The sequence below is a fragment of the Octopus sinensis genome, unplaced genomic scaffold (assembly GCF_006345805.1).
Source record: "Octopus sinensis unplaced genomic scaffold, ASM634580v1 Contig07101, whole genome shotgun sequence".
Classification (NCBI taxonomy): Eukaryota; Metazoa; Mollusca; class Cephalopoda; order Octopoda; family Octopodidae; genus Octopus; species Octopus sinensis.
The window spans coordinates 148130-165172 of NW_021829832.1; the positions used below are offsets into that span (position 1 = coordinate 148130).

The 17043-nt window shown below is 35.0% G+C and overlaps 1 protein-coding gene across 1 annotated transcript; it reads right to left on the minus strand.

Annotated features, from left to right (window-relative positions):
* Positions 1–243: 243 nt before the first annotated feature.
* Positions 244–900, minus strand: LOC115227710 (pre-mRNA-splicing factor RBM22-like). The gene has a single exon (XM_036498714.1). The coding sequence runs from the start codon at positions 898–900 to the stop codon at positions 244–246; it is 657 nt and encodes a 218-aa protein (XP_036354607.1).
* Between the last annotated feature and the right edge of the window lie 16143 nt (positions 901–17043).

Below are 17043 nucleotides of genomic sequence, written 5' to 3' on the forward strand. Positions count from 1 at the left end.
TAGTATGCAGGTATTCCAATAAACTAAAAGTAACCTTATGTTTTGTGACTCTACACTACCCCGGAAAATAAGAAAACAAAATGAACTCAAAAATTAAAAAAGTAAGAAATTTATTAAGTTTTCGAACCCATTCGGGTAGGGTCCTGAGAAGAATAATGTATCTTCTGTTTCTTGGGTGGGGGCGGGGGAGGAATAAACCCCGACTCAGGTAACTCCACGCCGAACAACGACTTGTGCAACTCCTTAGGCACTTGTGGAAGAACTAAAACAAAGCAAACTAAGAATACCATTAGCGAGGCCAGGAACAGGGACATGGAAGTAAGGATTGTCGCCCACATCATTCACTCCCCCTGCCCTCTCAGCCTCCGCCTTCCCCCATCGCACATTCAGAGACCGTCCCCGAATGACCGTGTTGTTGTATGCCTTGATTGCTGCCAACTCGGCCGCCTCCCGTGTGGCATACTGCACGAACGCACACAGACTGGAGAGCACTACTTTGACACTCCGAACTTCCCCAAACTGGTAGAAAAAGTCACTAAAATAATATAAAACACACACAAACAAAATATCCTGCTCGGTGATCTCACTGTTGATCCCCGACACATACAACGTGGTGATTGACTTGTCGGCAGGACACTCCAGACCCAACAAGGCTGCATTCCTCTTCATCAGTCGATCGGCCACAGGGTCGGCATTCCCGTAGTACCGATCCTTTATATTCTGGTCATTGAGGGGGTCGTCCGGGTCTGTGGGCTTGTCGTGTCTGTACGGACATTCTTTTCCTCTCTTACACTCCCCCTTCACCCAGAACGAGCAGATGTGCGGTCTGTTTCTCCGGTAGTAAGGCACATTGCGGGCCATTTGAGTCAGCACAGCATTCTTAATATTCCCTGAGGCCATGTTGCTCAACTGATCCCCCGATGCTGTCTTTTCTATTTCTTGGTCCACGTTTTGAAGACTGTAGTCCTTGTTGACGGGGTCTTTGGCCACGGTGTCCTCAATCTGGAGGGCAGTGTCCCTCACTTGTATTGGCAGACCTGCAGTAGTGACCACTCTCTACCATATTCCAAGTCCAATATGCACGTTTGACAGGCGTTTTTGAGTCGACAACAGGCCTGGCATATTTCTGTGTTTTTATAGCGCATTCCGACTCCGGGACACCATCGGAATCCGGTGTATGGTCGATTACAGATTTTACAGGCCTTTCCGTAGGGGTACCGTATCTAATGGGTGTTTCGAGGGTTATACCATTCGCATGTAAGGATTGTCGCCCAGACATGTTTCGCAGAGTACGGGAAGTGCCTTAAAATTATTTAAATTTTTAAAAATACAGAATCTTCCCAATTTGCTCGGTTATACGTATTCGTCCCAAATGATTGAGGCATGTAACAACAATGAACAAGGATATAAAAAATCTATTTAGTTTTAAAATTATATAAAAATGAATTTTTATATAATAATTCTAATTTTAGTCTGAGTTTATATTTAATCAAGTGATTAACGCAGGTCCAAAAATAAAAAGATGGAGTCACATTCCCAAATGAAGAAATATGAATTTAACCAAAATATTCTTAATAAACTTTTCATTGATATAAATGTGATATTATGAGATTGAAACTGCACTTGAATTTAAAAATTCAATTTGATGTGGAAAAAAATGGTAGAACTATTAAAAACTACCGATTAGCTGTAATTTTAATAAAATTGATGAATAAATTCAGATTAGTATAATTACATTTTATTTTCTGGTCGCTATCCAAGTTATAATGTAAATAATGAAAGAGCAGTCTCTAACCTAAAATACGAGTTTTACGGTCTATCAAAAAGGTAGAATTGATGGAGGAATTTTTAAATTCCTGACATTGCCAAAAAGATAATGAAAATTATAAAAACAATACGGAACTATCATTAATCGACCAAGACCAGATGCTCCGAGTAAAATAACTCAACGTTCTTATATATAAAAAAAGAGTTTGTAGATGAATTACTCGAAAAGAATTGACTGACGATTAAAAAATTATTAAAAAATTTGTGTAAATACTTATACAGTGAACAAAAAAACTGAACATGCTTTTCTTATAAATTTACAATGGAACAATATAAAAATATGTCTCAATTGTATTTTTAACATGGAATAAAGTTTTATGCACTTTTTCATGAAATCGAAAATTCAAAACCAAAAAAACTGAATAAATTTACTTAAATATATCAAAGAAAAGTTTTATTTTTAAATACGTTCAAGTTTAATCATTTTTAATCTCGCTACATGTTTAGTCGTGAAAGTTGTAAAACGCGAAAAAGACATATTCGTAACAGACAGAGGTACGTCACCACCTCAACCTCAACCGTTTCTTCGATCGAAATCCTGAAATCACGATGGAGGCTATTTGGCCATATTCTGCGGATGGACGTCGCCACTCCTGCTAACATTGCTATGGAAACATATTTCATGCAATGCGGAGACGCATTCCGAGGAAGACCAAGGACAACACTTCCATCGGTGTTAAATCAGGATCTCAAACTATCGGGAGAAAACTCGAAACTGCTGATGATCTCGACAACCTGAGAGAATTGGCAAGAGGAGAGGCACCTGGAGAAGGTTGTGTGGACAGTATTGTTGTTCACGCGGCACAAGGGAAGCTTAACTAGTTTTATGTCTTCTCGGGAGTGCTTTTAATAATAATAACATGTTTAGTCATACAACATCTAAAGAAAAAGACACAATAATTGTCATGCTTAAATCTGAAAAACATAGAGAGAAAGACAAGATATCACCCAAAGATTGTTTGGCGCGATATCGAAAATTATCAGAAGCTACTTGAACAACTGCTCGACGGACAGAAAAGCCGGATCGGGTCGACCATCGTTGATTAATCGTCAAAAATATTTCAAATGAGGCTCGAAAAGTGGATGTCCATTTCAACTGTGTTAAATATGCCAAAACTTTTACAGAAAAAACAGGAAAATCAGTAACAGCTCAAACAATAAGGAATACAGTGAAAAATTGGTCTGAATGCTTATCCGCCTACGAAAAGCCACTTTAAAAAAAACATAAACTCCGACGATTGACCTATGCCAAACATGAAATATCCTCCCAGAATATTTTTGGGAGCGAGTCATTTTCAGTGATGAAAGTAAATATAACATGTACAATCGTGATGGAAGAACTTTTGTACTGAGAAATCGCAAGGCAAAATATTTAACAAACAATGTGAATAAAACAGTAAAATTCGGTAAAGGAAATATCATGGTATGGGGTGCCATAAGTATAAATGGATTCAGTAATTTGGTTTGATAATAAGAACAGACGTCACCAAACTACGGCCGCGGGCCGGATCCGGCCCGCGACAACATTTTATCCGGCCCGCGCACTATTTCGAGATATTCAATTAATACCTTAATAATTAACTTAAATAAAAACTTTAATTAAAAAATTAAACTATTTTTCAAGATTTAATCGAAAAAAACTTATCAGCATTAACGTTAAATTTTTCTTTGTTGCTAGTTAATATGAAAAGAAAGGTTGACCGCGAATGCCGTGTATTCAATAAATTATGGGAATTGAAGTATTTTTTGCGAAAGATGAATTAAAGCAGAAAGCTTATTGTTTAATATGCCACGAACATCTCTCTGTATGAGGAGTATAACATTCGACGTCATTATGAAACGAATCATGCTCCGATATATTCCAAGTACACTGGAAAGCTACGTGAGGATAAAGTTGAATCACTGAAACGCACTTTACAAATTCAACAAGGCCTTATAAAAAAAAATTTTGAAAATAATGAAAATGTAACAAGAGCTGGATACGAGATAACGAAAATTATTTCACAACACGAAGGAAACCCTTTAGTGATGGGATGTATATCAAAAATTGCATTATTGAAGCAGTTAATTGTTTGTGCCCACTAAATTCTTCCTTATTTGATGGAATAAGTTTGTCGGCGAGTTCTGTATCACGGAGAACTGAAGAGTTTGGAAAAAATATATATTTACAAATTTGTGAAAAGACAAGTAATATTGTGTGGTATTCTTGCATTGGATGAGTCAGTTGACATTTCGGGAACATCGCAACTTCTTATTTTTATTCGTGGAGTTGATGAGAATATTTCCATAACTGAAGAACTGGCATCTGTTTGTTCTATTCATGGAACAACCACTGGAAAAGATATTTTTGATGAATTGGAACAAACTATAAGTGACTATAACCTTGAATGGGAGAAACTGAGTGTGTTACGATTGACGGGGCAAAGAATATGGCTGGTTCTAAAAAGGGTCTAGTTGGGCAAATAACTAATAAATTGGAGGAATTACATATTTCAAACACTTTGTTCATTCATTGCATCCTTCATCAGCACGCACTATGTGCGAAGGCTCTAATATTTCATGTGTGTTGAATCCAGTTATTCGCATAATAAACTTTGTTCGAGGGAGCTCACTTAATCACCGTCAGTTTAAAGTTTTACTTGACGATTTTGGATCTGAATATTTGACTTACCATATTACACTGCAGTTAGATGGCTTAGCTGTGGTAATGTATTAAATAGATTTTATAAACTCCGAAGTGAGATTGATATTTTTCTAACCAGTTAAAATAACTATTATCCCGAATTATCAGATCTTGCTTGGCTATCAAAATTATCATTTTTGGTTGATGTTACAACTCACGTGAATGAGCTAAATCTGAAATTACAAGGAAAGGAAAACTTAATTTGTGATTTCTACAGGATAATTAAAGCATTTCGACAAAAATTGATGTTATTCGAGTCACAACTTGGAGTACGTCAGTTTTCACACTTTTCTTGTTTTAAAAGTTTTTGTGAGGCAAACTGTAATGAGATCGACATTACTTCCAAATTGGAATTATCAAAGAATTAAAACATCATTTTTTACATAAGTTTTCTGAACTTGACAAAATTGAAAGCGATATAATTTTGTTCGAAAATCCATTTTCTTGTAATGTTGAAAATGTTCAACATGAATTACAATTAGAAGTTATTGACTTACAATCAAATGAACAGCTCAAAGATTGTCACAGACGGACCAAACTCGCTGAGTTCTACGAATATCTCAGGGATGATGAGTTTCCGAGACTAAAGAATTTTGCGATAAAGATGATTTCTATATTTGGCACAACTTACCAATGTGAGCAAACGTTTTCGAGGATGAAATATGTTAAGTCTGCCCATCGTGCAAGATTGACTGACGGACACTTAAAATCAATTCTCATGATAGGATGCAGCAATTTAAAACCAAATATTGATGAACTTATCAAAAAAAGATCACAGTTCCATAGCTCTCATTAAAATTTTTGTTTACTTTATTTTTGTTTAAATTAGTTTTTATTGTAAAAAACACACTTATGAATTTCTAGTAAAATTATAATCCTATGCACGTGCTCCGGCCCGCGTTCATTGTGTTGGGGTCAATCCGGCCCGCGAGTGCAAAAAGTTTGGTGACCCCTGATATAGAAGATGGATGGAGCTTTGTTAACATACTAATGAATAATCTTATCTCGCTTCTGAACAAAATAGAAATCAAAGATTCTATTTACTAACAAGACAATAATCCGAAACATACTTCGGCAATAGCAAGGGGCTTTTATAAAGTAAATAATATCGAATTGCTAGTATGGCCTGCACAAACCCCAGATTTAAACCCCATAGCGAATGTTTAGGCCTTCATTAAAGAAAAAATCAAAGGAAGATAATTTTTGAAAAAGAAACATTTATTTGCAGAAATATCATTCATTTGGAATAAACTTAAAATAGTCTTATTAATAGCATGCCGGGCCGAATATAGATGTAAGCTCCGCTGCTACTCAAAACACAGATGATCCTTAAGACTATCTTTTTAGATGCTTATTTTGTGTCTTCTCTGATTGATTAGCTGATTTATAATAACCAGTAGTAAAAGGCTGACCATCTTCTTAGTCATAATTTTAAAATTAAAAGCACAATTAAACTCAATAAAATGATTAGTAAAATGCAGGGCGGACTACTGGGCCTTTCCCTGAGCCGCCACCGCTCGCTGTGCCTCCCTCACAGTCTCCTCATCAGCCAAATATTCACTCCCCACATAATTAAAACCCTCATCAAACATAACAACCAAAGGAATCCCTACAAGCAATGAAATAATGAATGACCAGTCGGAATATTCAACTCCACAATATCACTGTCCGAAATATTCTGAATTGTCTTCACCAATGCTCGAATACTATTCCCATGTGCAGAAATAAGCACTCTTTTTCCACTCTAACCAATCAAACTAAACTAAACTTTTATTTCCGGCACCACAACTTCATTCCAAAATGGAATAACCCTCGCGACTGTACATTTTAGACTCTCACACATTGGGAGAAGGTCTTTAGAGACATTCTACCAATTCAGGAACTCTCACTGCCTTATATATCTCTGAATGGCCTGCCCAACGATCGTCGTCGGGGGTCAGACTGGGCGGGGTTATGTCGTACGACCGGCGCCATATCTTTACTTGGTCTTCCCCGTATTGGAGGGCCACCTGTGCCTTGTTCTTGCCTGGAATACCCCGACTGGTCACCTTGCAGTGCTCCGTAGTGCCGTTCGTTGAGACGGTAGTCGCGGATGACGTCCACCCAGAGGAGGTCCATTTTGTTTTGGATTATGTGCAGGGTTTTTATTGCTCGTTTTAACACACTTGTGTAGGCAATGTCGAATTTATAATTGTTGTCTAATAATGTCTACTTTTTGAGTTTGGAGGGGAACTTTTCCGGCGGTTTCGGCCTCTTTGATCCCCTTTTCGGAAAGGTCTACGTCTGTCCAGCCTGTGAATCTGTTTTCTTTGTTCCAAATGCTCTCTCCGTGCCTTATAAAGACTACAGTGTATTTGGACTTATTTTCCATACAAACAATGACGTATGTTTTATTTATTATTTATGTACAAAATAATTTATTCATAATTTAAAATAAATTATACCAATCGTCGTCTAGTTTTTTTTCAATTTCGGAAAATTGCAGTCTTAAAAAAGGATAGCTAACGTAGAAACTATTTATACAAATGTAACCTTAATTGGATAACAATTGTACTAAAATAATATTTAATTAAAACATGCTTTGTTATATAAATTAATTGTTATCGTAATAAATTCATACAATGGTTAAGATTGGAGTTATAGGAGGTGGCATTTCGGGCCTCACTTCTGCCTATTATATACAGAGAGCTCTACCCCACGCCCACGTATTAAAAACTAAAATAAATCCAAGATCAAACTCTTTGAGGCAAAAAATAACGTGGGTGGATGGATTAAGAGCTACAAAAATAATGTCATATTTGAGTATGGTCCTCGGTCTATCCGAGCCACCAACAAGCGGATTCCCGACGTTCTGTCAATTGTAGAGACCATTGGTCTGTCCAGTGAATTAATCCACTATTCAACCACCAGTCCCTCAAGTCAGAAGAGATACATTTGTGTTGGGGATAAACTGCATTTAGTCTCCTTTGATATTCGTTCTTTCCTCAAGAAAAATCGTCCTTTTTCTCATTCTTTTCTTAAAAAAATCTTTCCGTGATTTTTTCCATTTTTCCGAGGAGAAAGATGTTTCCGTCGATCAGTTTTTCCGACGGAGGTTTGGAGATGAGGTCACTTTCTTATGTCATTCCCAGATTGCGGACTATCTCATAAGTCCTCTTTCTCGGGGCATATTTGGGGCTTCCAGCACTAAAATGAGCATAAAGAGTTCGTTTCCTGACATTTACAGAACTGCCTTTCAGTCGGGCGGAGGTTCCGTCATTCGGGGACTTTTATATAATTCACTATTCCCCAAACAGGGGGAATGTGTGGTGGAGAGTGAACTGTCCAGAAGGTGTGTTGAGGAGAAGTGGGGGGCCATTTCTTTCAAAGAGGGACTCGGGCAATTCCCGACTGCTTTGATGGAGTATTTGGCCAGTAAATGTGCTGTTGAATTCTGTCTTAATCGTCCTGTCAAATCTGTTGGTTTTACTCGAGAAAATGTCACATTTGGATTAAGTGAAGGCAGCACAGAAACATTTGACCACGTGATATGTTCAGTCCCTTGTTTTGGTCATTCTCTGTGCTTATATTCATCCAGATTTGCCCAAACTCTTGATTCCAGTATTTATGGAGAGTTTGTGAGTTTGTTGAATTCTTTGGAGGCCGTCGACCTTGCTTCTGTGGATGTTGTCCTCCGTGGAGTTAAGATTCCCTATCAAGTTGATTCGTGTTCTGAAATGGTAGGGATTTGGGTATTTGGTCCCCGAGTGTGAGTCACCTGATCTCTATGGAGTTATATTTGACTCGCTGATATTTCCTTCGAGGCATTCAGAACACGAGAAAGCAGGGACAGAACAACTTTCTGTACTTCATTAGTTTAAATCCAGTTTTTGTTTGGAGGAAACATTTTGTCGATGGATGACCGCGAAATTGTCAGAAAACTAAAGGATTTGACTGTGTTTTATTTGGAGAGACACCTGGGGATCAAAAGTGAGCCGGTCGTCATGACTGTCGATGTCAAGCGGGTTTATAAGGTGTGTGTTATTGGCAGAAATGTATTCCTTTGTACTCGATGGGTCATTCTGTCATTGTTGACAAAATAATGTCGTATGTCGGGAGAAATGGATGGCCACTTTCGCTGGTCGGTGCATCCTTCAATCACGTTGACGTGCCCGGAATTGTTTTTGATACTAAAAAAACTATTAGTCGTTTGGTTGATGAAAAATATTCAAAATGAATTTCAAAACCATTTTCAATATTGTGTGAATTAACTTTTTATTTAACAAAATACACCTTTCAATTATTTAAGTTCATTATTCAAAACAATGCGAATTATGCTTCTTCATTTCTAGTAGAATTTAGTTATTAAATTTTCGGATTTTTAATTTTATTTTATCTTACTTTTCATAAGATTATTATTTCACATAAGTAGTGGTTTAATCTGCATAGGAAATCGGTTACATTTTACCTTGAAAAATCATATTATATTAATCCGTGATTAATTTTCAAGGAATAATCTATTTTAACAAAAAATATTAAAATCAATTATTTTGTTGTTCCCGGCATGGGTACCGTTCATACTTCTCCTTTGGTATATTTTATCTATTAAATAAAATTACCTCTCCCTCGGCTTGCATTACCTATACTCGATTATTAGATAAAATTTCATATTCCTTTTTAGCTCGAATATCTATAATTTTTTAGGTATAGTTTATCTCCAACGATAAATTTGTATTTATTATTGTGGAAATCCTTCATCGACCAAATTTAAATTAAATTTGAATTTTTTTGTAAAATGATATTTTGGTCTACAACAGGGGCGTCAAACTCATTTCGCTTCGAAGTCCGCATTTATAATAATTTTTCATTAAGGGAAGATTAATTCTAATATTTATTATAATGAATAACCAAAATAAGAGAAACTAAATTTTTCAATCATCGCCCTTTAATTTTGGTGAGAGCTGCTTCCAGAGGATTGACATCTTTTTTTAGATACAATTTTTGATGTCAGGCTGAGCTATTCGTGTAATTCCGACTTTTATTAAAGATGATAAATGTTCATCAGTTGGTCTTGTTCTTTGAGCATTTTTTGTCAATTTCATAAATTAAAAAAGCTGTTCATACACATATGTCGAATCAAACATAACAATGATTTTTGTCGCAAACTTTTTAAAGTTTTTAAACTTTCCAAGAAGTTCTAAAAAGGGTCTAGTTGGGTAAATAACTAATAAATTGGAGGAATTACATATTTCTAACACTTTGTTCATTCATTGCATTCTTCATTAACACGCACTGTGTGGGAAGGCCCTTAATATTTCATGTGTGTTGAATCCAGTTATCGGCATTATAAACTTTGTTCGAGGGAGCTCACTTAATCACCGTCAGTTTGAAGTTTTACTAGACGATTTTGGATTTGAATATTTTGACATACCATATTACATTGCAGTTACATGCCTTAGCTGTGGTAATGTATTACAGGGTATTTCATTAATATATCCTCTAATTTCATAAATATATCCTCTGATTTCATAAATAAATCCTCTTATTCCATAAATATATTTCCTAATTCCATAAATATATCCTCTTATTTAATAAATATATCGTTTTATTGTGCACATAAAACTATTATGAATAGAAAATCTAGAATTTCAATGACACAAGAAAAATTTGAGACAATAAATAGATTTTATCTAAAGAAAACTACAAAAGAACTATTCAATATAACTTTACTACATAAATAAAACATCTAAAAAAATTAAAAATTGTCAAGACAAAGTTTCATATGTGAAATTGTTTCAGAAGTTTGGACGCAAAAAGGCAAACAAATTAAGCTTTTTTTCTGAAATTCGGAATATACACCAACTAAGTCATTTGTACAATGTGGTGAAAATTCGTTTGGTTTTAACCTGCACAAGGAAAGGGTCAGCCTGTTCTATGCTGCAGTTATCTTGGAGAGAAACTGGAGCCTTTAATTATCGGAAAATATCGAAACCCTCGGTGCTTAAAATAATTCAATCCTGATGTTTTTAACGTCATGTACTCTTCTTCTAAAAATTCGTGGATGACAACTGAAAATTTTTAAAAGCTGGGTTTTTAAATTAAATACCATAATGCTTTCTAAAAATTGAAAAATATTAATGTTGTTGGATAATGCTAGTTCTTATAGACTATCCGATTATTCAAACATTGAATTTGTATATTTACCTAAAAACACTACATCGTTAGTTCAGCCATTGGATATGGGCATAATTAAAGCACTGAAGACAAATTACAGTAATTTACTTATAGAATTCGTATGCATTTGTGAAAATAGAAGCAATTTTTTGGAAGCGATCAAAAGTCTCAATTTACGGAATTTTAAGCAACTAATTTATGAAGCCTGGGCCAATGTAACTTCAAATCAAATTCAAAATTGTTGGAAAAAAATTTTTGAGTGTAGATGGGGGGAAACAATAAATATCAATTCGAAGATTCATACGGACGTGACAGAAATGGTGAACGAAGTCTTTGTCGAAGAATTGCTTGAAAGCGAAATAAATTTTTATAATGGGCCTGAATCAACAGACATCATAGATCCACTGACTCTTATCAATAATATGGAGGAAAATATATGCAAACTTTCTCCAGAATTATTAAATGATTTCTACGCCCTAAGAAAAAAAATAATGATTAATTTACGGGATAAAAATCGTTTTGGAGAAAAGATTACGCATTATTTCAAAAAAGTATAACTTATGAACTGTTTCTATCTGTTTCTTGTGAACTATTTTTTACTTAAAGTACTGTTAATTAGGATTATTAGCGAACCTCGGTTTATGATACAACCTCGGTTTATGAGCCACCAAGTGGCTCAAACCGAGGTCCGACTGTATAACCAAATTAGTTTCGCCTTTGCAAGGCCATTGCTTAATAAGTCGGCAATTGAAGTATGCCACAATTTGGAGAATCTTTTCTACGTACATGGGCCATGTAAAATTCTACAGTCGTACAACGGGACAGAATTTAAAAATGCAGAAATTCAAAGTTTATGTCAAAGGTTCAGAATACTTCAAATTCATGGAAGACCAAACAATCCTAGATCTCAGATTATTCTACCAATTAATTTTAGGGTATAGTGGAACGTTTTGGTGGCCAAGTGCCCGCATCTTGGTGGCCAAGTAAAAAAAGAACGCAAAAACAATCTAAGTCCCTTGGGCAAGGACTAACTTGGAAAACCTAACGGTGTAGTCCCGCTTCAAACGATAACAAGATCAATCCCCAAATGATTATCTTTGTTTTTCTCTTAATAAAGTTTTCTTCATTGTAGCTTTATTATCATGGTTACCATAGCAACACGCAAAAGCTTCAGGTCACCCATAGACTTCAAATGTTCCATGTGACATAATATGAATTCACCGTATTTTAAAAGAATGAATAAAAAGATAGGAGTGCACAGATCGAAGTATGATTTTGAAAAAGGGAATGACGTATAATTAATTAGTAGCATTAAAAAAAAAACATTATAGGTTCGAATATTAAAAGATTATGAAACAAATCCATCATTAAAACTAAGCAGATTTGAATCCCCATATGAAGAAAAGGGAACAGTGAAAGAAGTAATGTCAAATAACAGACTACTAGTGAGTTACCATTCCTAACATTTAGATCGAATTCCAAAATGAAACTAGGATCGTTACTATGAACAGAGTTAAAAAATGTTAATTTTATCAAGTGTGTTAACATGTCATTAGTTTTTTTTAATTGATACAAAAATACATCAATTAAAATACATCACATGTCAACTGATGGTCGCAATTAATGTCAAAAATACATCATTAATGTCAATTCTCGTTACCGTTCCCCTGCCCGTGAGGCAACGAGTACTTCTGGCACGACACAGTTGAAAATGGGGATCTCTTACCTTCCGGTCTTAGCGTGGCGTTATGGGATCCACCATGTCAATCGGATATGGCAACGCTCAGGAGGCATTGCGGCCCCTGAGTAAAGAAGCTTGAGAATCACTGATATAAACAAATGTCGTTAAAAAAAATATGACTCTCATAAAAAATTTTTAAATAATAAAAATTCACGAAGATTAACTGAAATAGAAAGGGAACTTTATTGTAATTCAGAAAATGAGAATGATATTTCGCTCATTACTGCAATAAGAAATTACAAAGCAAAGTTAAAAAATGCCAATAAAAAGGAATTAGAGAGTGAATCTTTTCTGATAAAATTTAAAGGTGTTTACTTCATTTTCTTAAATATTGATTTTTTCAAATTGGCCATGAAACTTGTATCTAAAAAAAGGAGATTAAAGGAACAAAATCGAAAAATATCACAAAAATTATAAATAAGAAATAAGTAAAAAAGGAGATTAATAGAAAAAAATCGAAAAATATCACAACAGTATAAATAAGTAAAAAAGGAGATTAAAGGAATAAAATCGAAAAATATCACAAAAATGATGAACTTTCAAATAATTAAATCATTAAAAGAAAATACATCCTGAATTATTCCTTCTGAATCCAATTAAGATAAAAAAATTAAAGTGTAGCAAATAATTAAGAGAGCACCACAAAGTAAATCAACAGCGTGCTCACACGTGGAATAATTTATTAGGCATTAGGTTTGCCATTAAGAAATTAAGATAATTGACAATAATTAATGAAAAAAACTTTATTTTTATTACAAAACAGTATTGAATGTCAGTAATTCTTACTTTTACAGAGAGCAAGCTATGTAACTTATTTCTTCGCAGGGATATTTTTCTTAATATGCTCGATTGCTTTTCTTCCCTGCAAACTTGACAAAATCGGTGAAGAAAGGCGGCTGCATTGGGACTATTGTTGTTGGGAACTATTTGGTCGTTTGTTTGCAAAAGTCGGATCCAATAAGGTAATTCCACCTATTAGTGACAAACTCCAGCTCATTCAGTTGGGTGTTGGCGTGTCTGGCGGGTGCGAAGCCTCGGTCCATGCATCCAGGAGTTTTATTGGATTGTCCAGTTTTCCTAAACAGCCCTGACCCTGATTATTATTAAAATTGAATGTAAAGAATGCGTTCAATTCTCCAAACAGAAAGCATTTACTTCAGTTTTGTAAATACATAATTTTTTTATTGCTGCCATTTGTTTTTCTTTCATATAAGCACCTGAGCGATTCTTTTATTTCTTCTTTTTTGGTGTAGAGCAAGTCGATCTTTTGGGTCCATTATTATTTGCCCTTTACGTAGATTTTGCTACACGTAAAGATACGTTGCCTCTTAAAATTTGTATTTGGATAAACGTATCGGTGGTCTTTAAAATTATTTATGGACATTATGTTGACTCGCTGGAGCATCTTTTGGACCAGCACGGGCCAGCTTGCTTACGGGCCAGTCGCCAACCGTATTCTGGCTTTTGCCTTAACCTCCTTTCCACGATGTGTAACACCTGCTGATGTGATTTAATTAAAAACGGAGTTTTATATTGTAGTATGATTACTGGCTGGGTTCGCTGGAAATGTCGATGAAACAACTTTTATACGTCATTAGCTAACGCAGTGGTTCCCAACCTGGGGTCCAATTTTGCGAAAGACGACAATTTAAAATCGACCAGACCATCTTATGAAGTATATAATTATTTTAATCAAACAGGTGAGTTATCTTGTAGCACGTTGTGGAGAGGCACATACAATTGCCGAAAATCTTATAAAGCCATGTTCAGAAAAAATCATCGAGTGTATTTATGGCGAACAAATGTCTAAGAAACTGGATCTTGTTCATTTGTCAAATAATACTATTTCAAGGCGAATTTAGGAACTTTCGGAAAATATTGAAACAAAGTTACTAATTCGTTTGAATAATTCGAATGGTTTCGCTATTCAAATTGATGAATCTACTGATGTTGAAGGATCGGCAGTTTTATTGGTTTTCGTTCGATACCCCTTTGACGATATTATTGAAGAAGACATGTTAATGTGCGAATCGTTGGAGAGTAATTGTACTGGGGAAAATATTTTCAACACTATTAAAAATTATTTTTTTGCAAAAAACATAAATTGGAATAAATGTGTGGATGTTTTTAGCGATGGAGCTAAATGTATGATCGGAAAATTTCTGGAGTTGTACCAAGGATAAAACAAATGGCTCCTAATTGTACTAGTAGTCATTGCATTCTTCACCGTCATGCTCTGGTGTCGAAGAATATTTCCTTTTCATTGAGTGAAGTTTTGGAAGATGCTATCCAAATTATTAATTATGTTAAAAAAGACCTCTCCAATCTTGTCTATTTAAAATATTGTGTGATGAAATGGGATCCAATCATACATCATTACTTTTCCATACAGAAGTAAGATGGTTGTCACGTGGAAGGGTACTGCAACGTTTGTTTGAATTACGAAACGAGCTTATTGTGTTTCTCAAGAAACGAAATTTTTTAATTTACAAAAATTTGGAAAACAATATTTGGTTACAGAGACTTGCATATTTGGTTTCAATTTATGAAAAACTGAATAAATTTACATTATCACTACAAGGAAAATATTAGACAGTTTTTATTTTGAATGAAAAAGTAATGGCCTTAAAACGGAAAATCGAATTTTGGCGATCATCTGTAGATAATAATATTGCATGCTTTGCCGTTTTACAAGAGTATCTCGAAGAATCAAAATCATCATTGGACAATACAGTTCTTCAGGACATCAAAGATCATTTGATGATTTTGGACGATAACATTGCGAAATATTTTCCGGGTAAATTTGATGACGATTGGGTTTAAAACCCATTCAAAATTAAAGTAATACCAGCAAATCTAACATCAATTGAATACGAACATCTTATTGATTTGACATCAGAATCAGCGTCATATCATTTATATAAAAATGAATCCCTTTTTAATTTTTGGAGGGGATACATTTCAAAATATCCAGATATCTCAGAAAAGGCTATACGTAACCTTTTCCAACGACTTACTTATGCGAGTCTGGGTTTTCAATATATACATCCACCAAAACAAAATATAGAAATAAACTTAATGCTTCCGCTGATATGAGGATACAGTTGTCAACAATAACTCCTAACGTTACACAACTATGCTATGATAAAAAATTACCTCAATGTTCACATTAAAATTGTTTTTGGTTATTACTATTATGTTTTAAGTGAAATTATAATAATTGAATTGGAGGGGTTCCGCAAAAAATAAATTAGCCCAAAAGGGTTCCGCGAGCAGCTTAAGGTTGGGAACCACTGAGCTAACGTATCAGATCTAATTATTGCTAGGAAAATACAGCGCCTAACTTTTATCGACAAAGACAACTGCTTTGTTGCTACCGCGGGAAATGACAAACGAAATTCTTTGTCAGGACTTGAGTTCTCTCAATTAAAGAATTTATTGTCTAATGTTTAAAATACTTTCTCGAAGTTGTTGTGATATGTAGGAACAGACATAGAACTTTGACGTAAGTGATTATGCTGTCTAGGTCGACTGGTTTCCCTTCCACTCTAAAGGACCTATCGCCCATTTCCTTCCTTTCAGGGAAAGCAAGTCTTTGGTTTGGGACGCCACCTGCGTCGACTCTTTTTCGGTAACGTCGCTACCAAGGCTTGCAGCAGCCTGGGCTCCGCAATTTATATTCTAAATATTTGTTGCATCAGAGCAAAGTTAAAGAAGGATGCCTTATAATATCAAATCTTTATTAAAAGACAGATAATCAAAAGTTAACTAAATTAATCCGCGATCCGTCCGATTACGAAGTCGAAGGAACACCTCGGAAAGAGTGTTTTCTAATTGGTCCCTCTGCCAATGGGAATTAGGAGGTGCATCAACAATGTCTCCTGTCCTGTTGTCAACTGAACAGATAGATATAGTTAGAAATTTTCAAGAATCAGGTCTTTTCCAATGGAGCTATGTAAAGCTGAAAAGGAAAGGTTCAGAAGATTATCTAAAAAATTTATTTTCGAAGATGATCTTACATTCATTGTGGTAATCTCCGTTGTATAGAATTCTAGATAAAAAACATAAAAATGAGATACTTTGCCACTGATGAACTAGAACTTAAAAGAGCCTATATAGAAGTAGTTCCTACAATTATTTTTAGGCTGAACATAACAAATATCATTTTTGACGAAACCGACTATTCAGTATTTTAAGAAGAACTTTTTACAATTGCACTAGAGACCAAATTTCTGCAATCATTCGTCGGTGTAGCTATTGTTTTCAAAAAAAACAATGGCTACTAAACCTACAGTCACTCCAATCATTGCTAAAAATCCGCGCGATAGATATATTCTAAAATGCATGCGATGTGCCTCGAGTTCGGCACTAATCAGATGTTTGGTAGACCTCGTTCCCCTTGGATACAAGGTCAAGTTGAAAGGTAGATACAAGGTAATTTAACATTAAGATTCAATCAATAAAAAGGTGGATTTCGTCAACAACCGCTTCAGAGAATAAATTTGGCAGTTATTTAACCTGCCTTAAACGAATTATATTCATGTACAACTACACCATTCACGAGACAACAAGAAAAATACCATTCGAAATTTTTATCGGAGCCAAATATCTGAATGAAGTTTGCCTTGAAGATTATCAA

Coding starts and splice junctions, on each gene's coding strand:
- LOC115227710 (XM_036498714.1), bottom strand. CDS start 900: ATGGCCTCAGGGAATATTAAGAATGCTGTGCTGACTCAAATGGCCCGC.